The 11,955-nt window shown below is 44.3% G+C and overlaps 1 protein-coding gene across 1 annotated transcript; it reads right to left on the reverse strand.

The window, feature by feature from the left end:
• Window positions 1–5,790: 5,790 nt before the first annotated feature.
• On the reverse strand, window positions 5,791–10,227 carry LOC133913125 (phosphatidylinositol 4-phosphate 5-kinase 1-like). The gene is made up of 8 exons (XM_062356185.1): window positions 8,988–10,227; window positions 8,734–8,901; window positions 8,473–8,638; window positions 8,029–8,139; window positions 7,758–7,951; window positions 7,539–7,669; window positions 7,368–7,461; window positions 5,791–6,646 (listed from the first exon to the last, which is right to left on the reverse strand). Exons 1-8 carry the CDS (start codon window positions 9,977–9,979, stop codon window positions 6,352–6,354), a joined length of 2,151 nt encoding a protein of 716 aa, XP_062212169.1. The 5' UTR covers window positions 9,980–10,227; the 3' UTR covers window positions 5,791–6,351.
• Between the last annotated feature and the right edge of the window lie 1,728 nt (window positions 10,228–11,955).

Raw genomic sequence — 11,955 nt, forward strand, 5'->3', positions numbered from 1 at the left:
AATTTTATTGGCAGTTCAAAATCATCTATCTATACAGTTGATGGATGTAGTGATCGCATACCTATATAGGTCACTTGATTTAGACATATATATGGAAGTCCCCGAAAGACTAGAAATTCCAAATCCAAACGCAAACCGCAACATGTATTTTGTAAAGCTCAAAAAGTCATTATATGACTTAAAGTAGTTGGGAAGAATGTGGTATAACTGAATGAAAGAGTTCCTTCTAAAAAAGATACTCCAATAATGATGATTACACATGTGTTTTCATAAAGAAATCCTCAATAGGATTTTGCATTATCTCTATTTATGTTGATGATATAAATATTATTGGAAATACATAAGATATATATGAAGCACACAATCATCTAAAGACGGAATTTGAAATGAAGGATTTGGGTAAAACCAAATTTTTCTTGGGTATATAACTCGAGCTTCTTCCTTAAGGTATTCTAGTACACCAAGCCGCGTATACCCAGAAAATATTAGAGAAATTCAATATGGACAAATCATATCTATCCAAGACTCCCATTGTTGTTCGATCTCTTGATATGGAGGAAGATTCATTTAGACCACGGGAGGAAGGGGAAGAGATACTGGGACCCCAGGTTCTTTATCTCAGTGCCATTGGAGCGCTTATATATCTTGCAAATTGCATCATACCTGATATCGCATTTGCAGTGAACTTACTAGCTAAGTATAGCGTTGCTCCAACTAAACGTCATTGGGTAGGAGTCAAGAATCTTTCAATATCTCCAAGACACTATAGATCTTGGTCTTTTCTTTAAAAGAAAACAAGATATAAATATGATTGGATACACTAATGCTTGCTACTTATCAGATCCCCAAAATGCCAGATTATAGACATGCTTCATATTCTTACACGATAGAAAAGTCATTTCATGGAAGTCTTCAAAACATACTCTAGTGGTTACATCCACAAATCATTTTGAAATAATTGCATTATATGAAGTATCACGTGAATGCGTATGACTTCGCGGAATAATAAACTACATATAACAATCATGTGGTATTGGTTCTATTAATTACCAACCATTATCTATGAAGATAATTCTGCATGTATTGCTCAAATACAAACATGATACATAAAGAGAAATATAACCAAACATAACACCCTTAAATTGTTTTATCCTCATGAATTGCAAAATAATGGGGAGATAGAAATCTCGTAAACTAAATCATGTGATAATCTCGCCGATTAATTCTCTAAGTTCTTATCAACTTCCGCATTCCAAAAATGTATTTATCGAATTGGTATGCGATGACTACGATATTTGCAAGGTTTAGGGGAGTTGATCCCTGAATAATAACCTATTAATTTTATATTACAATTTTTTTCTTTATGAGTTTTTCCTATATAGTTTCTCATATAAGATTTTTAATATGGTAATATTTATCATATATCTTCTATTTTCCAAAAGATTTTTTGAGATTTTAATATGATCTATAGATCATAATTATTGTTCTCTAAGCTTAGTAATGTGTTTTTCTATCTAGATTTTTCATATAAGCTTACAATAAGACAATAATTAATATGTGTTATATCATTTTCTTCTTACCTTTTCACATTGAGTTTTAAAGAAATTTTAATAAAATATCAACATATTATTTTCTCTTATATTTTTTTCATAGGGTTTTTAGAAAAGCTCTAACAAAAAGTTTATATTCGGGATAATTGATCATGAGAGAGTGTTAAAAAGCAACATTTCAAAGGATAATAGTAAGATCAATTAGACTATAACTGCATTAGCCAGTTAATCAATGTAAAGGCACCTGTTGAGGTTACCGACTTCCTAACAGGTGCAAATCCCGTCTTTTCAACAACTATACATATAAACGTTCACACAGTTTATAAATACAAGATTTTGATTCTCTAAACTCAACTTTCTAGTCTACTGTCCACTCTATTTCGTAACACAACAAGGCTAATGGACTCGTAGCCACCTGCTGAAACGCAACGCTTGCAGCTGCGGGGAATAAAGGGCAGAAACGGAACGAACTCAAGTTTTCCAGGAAACGTGATAAGCACTGGAGATCATATATGGATAAACGTGTCGCTTCAAAAGGTTTCATGCTCATTTATAGCCACATTTCCTCCTTCAAGTTAACAAATTCACTGCAGCACTCGATAGAGTTCCTTTCTCGTGCCCACACGCTCTGCTGCCACCAAACGCACAAAAAACGAGCAGCGTACCTCGCCGCCGGCCGGCCATCGATCGGCCCAGAACTCCTTTGGCATTTCCTCCACTCCAAACACCGGCCCGGTGATGCATGTGATTCCGTCACACGGCGTCTCACTAGAAACTGACCGCGTCTCACCAAAGCCATGCGTTGGACGCGATCTCAAAGAGAAAAACAGGGCGAAATCACGGGGTCGATCGGTGTGAAACGGCTGTAGTTGCGTACGTAGCACACGCACGAAACCATTGGAGTTTGACACGAACTCCAAAGACAGCACGTATAAGATGCGCTCATCCTCCGTGTACGCACGTATGTACATTCTTCCGTGCGCGAGAGGCTCGTGCGTGTAGGCAGATCTGGCCAGTGTGTATAGTGATTAAACTGGAGGCACGTACCACACTAACTGCTGGCAAGTACCGCATGCGTGTACTGGGGCCTCGACTGAAAGCTTCACGTGAACCACTGCCCGGTGGTGCAAACGTCAAGCGCAGCCATGCTGATATAGTGGTCGATGCATGCATGCATGCATGCGTTGCTCAGTGCTCCTACGAGCTAGTAGGTGCATGCATGAACCGGCGGCCGTGTAAACCAACGAAGAGCTAGCAAGCACACGAAACTTGGGCGAATCATTACGCATCAAGCATGGCAACACGACGATACGCGCAGCGACGAAACACACGACTGTACTTGCGATGCTGCACGCATCTGCCTCGTTGCCGCGCTCGTGCGCGCGTATAAAAGAGCCATGCGTCCAGCCCGGCAGTACGGTATGTCAGTACGCGCCACTCTGCCGCGCATCCGTGAACGAAGCGCGCCAGGCCACCACTTGCATGAGACGATACCGTGCCCCTAGTACACCCCGTTCAGCGTACCGCGGGTAACATGCGTGCTTACGTGTTCACTCCACGCATAAAAATCCCGGCCGGCCTCTCGCGTACCACGGTTTAACTCTTACGTGTTCATTACATGCATGCTTACGTGCAAAAGTTACCCGGCCGGCCTCTCGCGTACCACGGTTTAACTCTTCACGTGCAAAAGGATACCGCTTCCAGTGCGTAACTCTCGCCGTGGGAAAAGCAAGGCATGGACACATGGTTTGACTTGTCCATCTATTCATCCCACTAGATATTATCTATCATTAATTTTCTCATATATTTTTATGATTTTTCTTTATCCATCTCTTCTATATAAATCTTAATGCAAATGAACGAAGATCTTAATAGGCTATACCTGCATAATGGCTAGTGTAATTTTTCCCTCCCTCTCGCCGTAGGTGTGGGTCCAAAACTCCAAAATGGGCTCTTCATGCAATGGTGGTGAGCTCATTTATAATACCAGTAGTGGCTCGATTAACCTGATGCCTAATCTCATGTCGTAACCTTGCGATTGGCAATGACAGAAACAAATGTGCACAACTTCAGATCAGGGATCAACCAGACGAGAACGCGCTGGAACGAGGAGCCCGCACCAACTCTGCCTTGGTCCACGTTCCGCGACCCCGTGGGGTGGCACCGTGCTCAGGGTTTACAAATTCAATAGACCTTCGAAAACCGTTCGGAGTTGGTAACCACATAATAATTAGGTAAAAATTGGTCAGATTTTGTTAATTTTTTTATTTTTTTAATTTTAAATTTAAGTTTGTTCAGTAACTGTTCGGTTTCTAAATGTAGTGCAAACCGAATTAACTGGTAACCGTGATAAACAAGCTGTTATCGTCGTATTTTTTTAACCTGGTCATGCTTGGCGCAGCGGATCCGTAGCACCGAGCCCCCTCCATATGGAGGCGCGAGAGGCACTCACTCCAGGCCTAGTGCTTCACCCAAAAAAAAAAAAACAGGAACAAGAACCAATACCTACATAAAAATCCCAGAAACAGGTGACCAAATCCTAGAATCTACAGCATGACCACACCACTCCACTCCACGCTATTGACCCAACCGAACCAAAAACAAGTATTTTCCCCGGCATGGCCTGGGATTCGCATGGATCTCCCCTTCTGCGTGCGCAGATACGAGCTGTGCTAGTCCACGATTATTTTTCGTACGAGTACAATCCCTACGGCGTATCGATGTCGCATCAAACCTCGTGCTGCTTATAAACCAAGCGTTTGGTCGAGTGGATCTGTGGATGCCATCTCCATTGCCGATGCCGATGCAAGCGAATCGTTTGCTTGTTCGGAGACATGGGCGAGCAGCAATATTGCAAAAACAATGCTGGGCTCGTAAAACAGTGCCAAAATAAAAGGTTTAGAATGGTCAAGGCATATGCTGATATGCATAAAGTGAAGAGAGGGGATACGGTCAGATGGCGTGCATAAACAGATAAGGGAGGAATGTGATACTTATAGAAGTAACCGTACGGAAGGGCCTGTGCGCTGCCATGGACTTTGAACTGGTTGGTGTGTAGAGCTGGAGCAAAAAAAAAAATCTGTAGTGTGGAGTAAAAAAGAGCTACACGATGCTACATTTCCAGGTTGCTGATACAGTCTGATTGATTAGGTTTTTGTTTACTCCAAAAGATGCAGTGGTCAGAGGGAAGTGGATGGCTCGTGTTGAGGCCGAAAGATGAAGGTGGTCCTAAGCTGAAAGACGGTGTCATCAGGGGTCGAGATTATTCTGTACACGGTCATCCTTCGTAAGTGTTACAAACTCACGGAATGCACGATGGTGTCATCTTTACTATATATCTTCTAGTTTTGGCACATTAGTAAAATTTTACATGGAGGAGAGGTAATAAAACGATATTTTAAGATGTCTCTGAGCTAAGGAAACGTATTTTGGAGATTATGCCAGCGCTTTCTTGGATGGTTGGCGTGACAAATAGGCCTTGATGGATTCATCTAATCACCCAGCTTAGAACAAACATTATTTTCTTGCACTCCAGGGCAAGCCACCACTAAACTTCCGTCCACGTGGCATCCATCTATAGGCACTTGCACAACCCCCCAAAGAGTCAGAGGAGAGATTCCCATGAGGCAAAAAAAAAGAACTTTTTGACTGAAGTATTTTGCTGGCAGGCAGTTCTAGATAAAACACCCCCTAGTAGGAGCAGTGCAACAGCATTAGCCCTTAAGCATGCCTGTGATAATATTGTGAAGAGTGGGCCACGACGCCAAATCTGGTTCGCATCTGCTGGCCACAGCTCGAGACGCTGGTACAGCCCAAGGAGGCAAGGACCAACGACTCTTCGCTTTGATCCCGTCTGCATCTGTGGGGTGGGGTCGATCCAAATCCGATAGCCTTTGGGGAGCGAGGACCAAATAGTAGTAGTAAACCGAATTAGCAGTGGGTATGATAAAGAGATTCGAAGCTTGGGCGTTATACGAGTGAAAAGGATAGATAAACCCAATCCAGCCATTTGTTGTGTTGTGCCCTCTTTCTCTTCTTTTCATGCTCCCCCTCCCCTATCACTTTTCCCCACTTCCAAACTCATCTCTCTCTCTCTCTCTCATCCATCCTCAGGTCAAGGAGTTGCAAGCTTCCCTAGTCCCTCTCACTCACCACCCTGCAAAAAGCTATGGCAAGGTCCAATAAATACTGGGAAAGGAAGAAACCAACAACACTAAAAGAGAGGGAGAAGCAGTGCACGGGGCCCCACAGGCATGAAGATGCCGAATTAAATTCTAATCCACCCATTCTCAGGATCAAGGTGTATCTGTACATGATCTTATTATTCACCGCCTGCCACAGCCTTTAACATCCTCTTTCTGGAAGCAACAAACCCCCTTACTCTTTCTTTAGATCAGACCGATATATTAAAAGTGCGAAAAGGAATCCTCTAACAAAATTGAGGAAAAAAAACTACTACTACGGAGCTGGAAGAACCAATCTCTCACCCACCGAATCACAAAATTTACAGAAATCTTCATCCAATCTCATGGCTGCGTTTCAAAATCCAGCCACTCCGATGATTTTGCAGAGAATTCGAGGCAAATTCGCTTTGCAACTCGATTCCCTGCGCTGCTGATCGAGGCTTTGACGTTGGTCACCCAGCCGGTGAGCTGCTTTACCGGATCCCCATAGATGAAGATGATTCTTGGCAGTTATGGAGCTTCTTTACCACGCACAAAAAACCTGTGGAAACCATCTTCGAATCATTGCAGGTGCTCTGGCTTTCGTATGGAATTCGAGTTCCATGTCCACCCAATGCCTAGCCATCTTCCACAAAAATTCTGCCAATGAAATCTTGAAACCTTTTTGAGTAGAGCTTTGGGTCCACGGCAGATATTGAGTTGGGGTCTGTTTGAAGTGACTTGTAAGCATGCTCTAGCTTCTTTGTGATGTCATAATCCTGGAGAATATCGATTATCCCGAAAAACAGAATCACATCATGCACTTCACCAGTCTGGTTTGGGAACAAGAATCCCCCACCAGTGAGGAGAAGTGGGTCGAACTCGCTCCTTCTGGATGCTTGCTCTGCCCGGGCTGGCATGTGCGCACCCAGCCTGAAATTAAGACAACGTTGCCAGACAACATTAGAGAACCAATTAAATGGCTTGAATTCTGTGTTGTGGAGCATTGGCTGCTTTTAAACTAGAAAGAACAATCATCTCTAAACGCATCCATGTGTTAGCCAAGTGGACGGCAATGAAGCTTGCACTATGATGACAGCTCTAAATCTCTTATGAGATGGAGACCAGGCACAACTTATGAGAGCATGAATAAAAGTATCAGGTCTCACGGCAAAAAGCATAAATTCTGCTTTTATCTGCAGAGTGGCTATGAATAGATAACAGATCCATGTATTTCCTTGACATCAATTAGAAAGAAGAATTAACGGATTGCATTTCTTATACTCAGGGTATTGCAGTTGATTTATCTTACAGACCTAAAACTGCTACAATCTGCTAAGATGTATATTCTAAAAATGATACTAGTTCATTGTACACCAACATAAAGAAATAAATACAGAACAGCAGAAGCAAACAACATTTACCCTCTTCAACAAACAAATGTTCAAAGAATGAGTAACGTTCATCCTCTCAAAAAAAAAAAATGGTGGAATATACTAAATCAATTCTCAGATAATGTAATGCAAATTGACATGCTGCTTAAAAGAGAATTACCATAGTTAACAACGATGCCATGGAGTTAATTCAAGACAAAATGCAATGCATAGAAGTCACAACAAAACAGAGATGCGTAATTAAAAACACTCCAACATACCTGCGATCAGGTATCCGATCAAAATCATCATCTGAGAAGCACAGCTCTAGCGTGCCATCACCACCTTGAAATGACTCACTCTTCGTTAAAAGCTCTGGTAAAGGATAATTGCTTTGGTTAGAACAGGTCGCTGACATTGTCAAGGTCCAAAACGAACAACCTTTGACTTACTTGGAGAAGCAGTAAAAGTATACGATCCCATCTTTGAGGCGGGCATATCATCACAGAAATGAACTCCTACCAAGAAGCTGTAATCCATAATCCCCTCCGATTCCAAAAAATCGCAGTCTCGCCTCAGTTGCCTGCACAGTTAACTCCATTGGTATTAGCATTGTTATTTCAGTAAAAAGTCAAAATTAATGCACTAAATGTTGTAGAGGCTGAACTTACTCATGGAGATCAGTGTACCAAGATCGTTGCAACCGAAAGACAAAGTTGAGGTCCAAGTCCTTGAGTGTGGTTGTCTCATCAATCTCTTCTTCAAACTTGTCTGCTGTTCGGCCATAGGATGAGCCTTTCAAATCAAAACGGCGATGAATCTGGTACTCCGAACAGAACAAATTACCCATGACGATAAATCGGACCTGAAGAAGGAAATTGTCAAAAACCATTGACTGCTGTAAACATTCGCAGTAAGGTCATAGTTGTAAATATCACACACCTTCTGTCCATTAAGGGGCTTCACACAGTGTACACCATAGAACCTTGTGATCAAAGAGTCCTTGTATCGACTGACATGTTGGTCGTAGCTATTTAACATTCGAATTAGCAACTGCACCAACAAAATAGCAAGGTAATTAGACAATCTATAGACAAGCAGGAAAGATAAGTTTTTCTTGTAACCAATTACACTTAGTTGCAGATTTTTTTACTACCATAAAAGCACAAGAATTAAGTGCATAAAACCAAAAGAAAGACATAAATAGGCAAGGCAGGGAGCTCCACCGGAAAACATCTTCACAATCCAATACCACCCACAATGCAATTTAATGACAAACACAAACCAAACATCATAACCTATAGAATCCAATGATTCTGATAAAGAATTGTACAATTGCATGCAGATCATTAACATGCTTATATCAATGATAAACAGAAACATTACCTTGACTTCTGATTTCTTCACTGTCTTAATCATGAAGCGGTCATCCTGGGTAAGGTAGAAGAAGCTCCCACTTTTCCCAGGCGAAGACAGCTCCCTCAGAGCATCATTGCCACAGATCGCGAGCATGTAATCTGCTGGATCAACAGCGAACAATTTCCTCAAATGCCTGCAGAATTCAACACCGCAGTAAATAATACAGTATGAGAGGAACCACATCAAAACTACAGTACACATCGATAAAATAGTGAGGCAGACAAACACCTGAAAACCATGGGACAGTAGTCCTTCCACCGGAACTCCGCAGAGGAATGTGGTGGTGTGACCTTAGACCCCTCGGGTGGGAATCGTGTCCAGAACTTCTCCCGTGGGTCGAAATCTGCTTGTACCAGCACTCGCATCGGCACCGCCGCAGATTTACCCACCGAATGTCTGCAAGATGCAGAACATTTAAACACCCCCAAATCCAAGACCACAATGCGAGGATTTCACCACACAAAAACCTAAAAAGAACGCACCTGATGCCCAATTGCAGCTGCAGCATGAGCTCGTAGTTCTTATGTCCCTTGGAGATGGTCTGCCCGGGTCGCTTACACTCCGGCGTAGTGGCCGCCGAGGACGCCCAGCGTGGGACTCCGCTAGCTGCTCGCCGGGCACTCCTATGTGGCAGTGCCCGCATGTACGTTGCTCCACCTCCGACGGCCGCGGACTCCTTGTAGAGCATGGACGCCTCGAGCGCGTCCACGATGTCGCAGGTGATGTCCCCGGCCTCGCCCTCCGACTCCCAGATGCAGATCCGCGGCGCTGCCTTCCCCCCTACACCCTCCACGGAGGACCTCTTCCTCACCGCACCGGCATCCCCAGCGCCCACCGGCGGGAAGAACGTGCCGCTTATGGCAGGCAGGTCGACGCAGCTCCGCGGCCAGGAGCCGACGTACCGGCTCCCGTCGGGCCACGTGAAGACGCCAGTCCCCCTGGGCACGCCGTTCTCCCAGACACCGTCGTAGCGGCTCCCATTGGCCCAGATCAGCACGCCGCGGCCGGATATCACCCCGGCGCGCCACTCCCCGACGTACTGGTTGCCGTTGTCCCAGACGTACCGGCCGTGGCCTTCCTGGAGGTTGCGCCGCCACTGGCCCTCGTAGTAGTCCCCGTTGGCGTAGCTCTTGGCGCCGACCCCGTGCCGGCGGTCCGCCACCCACGTGCCACGGTAGGTGGCGCCGTCGGGGCCGACGAACGCCCCCAGCCCCTCGATCCGTCCGCCGCGGAACTCCCCCTCGAACGTGCCCCCCGAAGGCCACGAGAACCGGCCCTTGCCCGACGCCTTCCCGCGCCGCCACTCCCCCTCGTACATGCACCCGTCCGCCCACACGTACTTGCCCTTGCCGTGCGGCGCGGAGCCGGAGAACCCACCGCGGTACACGTCCCCGTTCGGCAGCGTCTTCTCCACAACCCCCTCCGCCGCCCCCTCGCCGTCGGCGGCGATCATCGCTGGCGCCACTCGCCTCATCTGCGCACGCCGCCCTCACACCCCCGGCATTGCAGATCGGGACGAGGCTAGGGTTTGCGATTCGGGGCTCGGGAGTTATGCTCCCTCCTCTCCCAAGCTTTTCGCCTCCCCCTTTCCTGCTTCGAATTTTTTTCTCGCTCTAGCTCTCGCTGGCCACTTGGTCGTTTGATCTGGGCTACGAGTGGTGGCAGTACTGTCCTAGTAGTAGTTCTGCTGGAGTGGAAGGGGTGGGGCGTGTGGGAGAGTAGAATGGAAGAGGAGCCGGGGGCGTTTTTACGGTTCTGCCCCTGGGCATCGGTGAAACCAGCGCGGGTCCTCGGCGTGCAACGGCCGGCACGAGTCACGACTCACGAGTGGACCCCGTCGTCGTCGTCGCCCGGGTCGGTGGGCGGAACCTGGCCGCGGCCTGCGGCCGAGGATGCCAGGCGGGTCGAGTTGGGTTTGGGTTTGGGTTTGGAACTTTGGACCCGAGGTGCTGGGGCCCGCCGACCCTACGGGGACAGGTGTGGCGTCACTGACCACGGGAGTCGGTGAAGTTTGTTTCTTGGCAGCGTGTCCGTTGCCAGGTTTAATTTATCGTGAGTAATCACTCGGTGGTTATTATAGTTACAGAACGATTTGATCCTATCGTATTTATGAACCGAACTGTTATAGATTAAATTCAAATTAAAATTTTTAAAAAATAAAAGTTTAATGAAATTTGACTAAATTCTACTGAATTCCACCGAATTACTGTACGATTACCATGGTAACTGCGGTTACCACCAGCGGGGTGTTTCGAGGTCCAAACACATTTGTCAACCTTAGGGTAGGCATGCTTTGCTTGTTGGGTGGCTAATGTCGAATAGACGGTGGGAGGCTTTAAATAGCTACTATGTAATAATAATGCAGATAAAGAGTAAGGATATCTATAATATATATTTTAAAAATTTATATCCTATAGTACTATTATAATATATCTTTTTTCCATCTCCTAGCTATATTATTTTATAAGCATGTTTATTTCAACTATGGATTGTGATAATCAGCTTATAAATTGTGGATTGTAAATTGTAAAAAGTTGAATTGTGAAAACTGAATTGTAAAAACTGGACAATCTATTTTTTACAATCCATCCTATTTTTCAGCTTACAGATTATGATCACAATATGTAATCTACAAGTTAAAACAAATATGGTTTATATCTTCTATCATTTCTTATCCTCTTAGCTATTAGGTACTTTAAAAAAAAGGGCCATATCACTATTACCCAGCTACACACGATGTTTTGAGGACACTACTGGAGTTAGTTGAAGGATAGTTTCTTGTAGTAGGAGTGGATGTTGCATAAGCGAGCTTCCAAAAAAGAATGGTTTTGGGTACATGTTTTATTAGACCATTGTGATTTTGGTAAAAAAAATTGCCATCAAATAATATCTACACAGTGTTGGAATAAATCAAGCAGAAACATCTCTCGGGAATATAGAGAAAAACAAAAATGCAAACGTAATGGATGAGTGGATTTTGTGGACTCGTGAGATTCAAATCTGGCAAGAGTTTTGTTAGTTTTGAAATATACATGCCGGGTATTCATGAACATTTGTGATGCAAAACAATATGTGAACGTCAAACATAACGACAATATTTTTTCCAAAGGCAACAATTGCCACGCATTTGTTTGTTTCTAGCGCATAAAAGGAGAAACTATAGATGGACCCATAAATTGTATAGAACAATCCAATAAAAGCAAAATGCTGTAGAACCTTTTTGTGTTAATATTTTATGGCTAATAAAATAAGCAAAAGGACGAGCCTCTATACGGAACATACAGAAAAATGAAAATATAAAACATAAAACCGGCGGATATTGTCTGGTAGCTTCGAATTTGACTAAATTCTTGGTAGCATATACACGAACATGTACATCACGACAAGACTATAGGTTATAGGTAAAAATATATGTAAGGAACGGTGATGTATAAGAGGGGTGGGTTAGGA

Source organism: Phragmites australis, chromosome 3 (genome assembly GCF_958298935.1).
Source record: "Phragmites australis chromosome 3, lpPhrAust1.1, whole genome shotgun sequence".
NCBI classification, from domain to species: domain Eukaryota; kingdom Viridiplantae; phylum Streptophyta; class Magnoliopsida; order Poales; family Poaceae; genus Phragmites; species Phragmites australis.

Excerpts from the sequence above, each read along its gene's own strand:
- LOC133913125 (XM_062356185.1), bottom strand. The coding sequence starts at position 9,979 with ATGAGGCGAGTGGCGCCAGCGATGATCGCCGCCGACGGCGAGGGGGCG. Across the intron at positions 7,462-7,538 it reads TACTTTTACTGCTTCTCCAA|AGCTTTTAACGAAGAGTGAG; the intron begins GTAAGTCAAAGG and ends ATCCTTTACCAG. Across the intron at positions 6,647-7,367 it reads GATCGGATACCTGATCGCAG|GCTGGGTGCGCACATGCCAG; the intron begins GTATGTTGGAGT and ends TCTTAATTTCAG.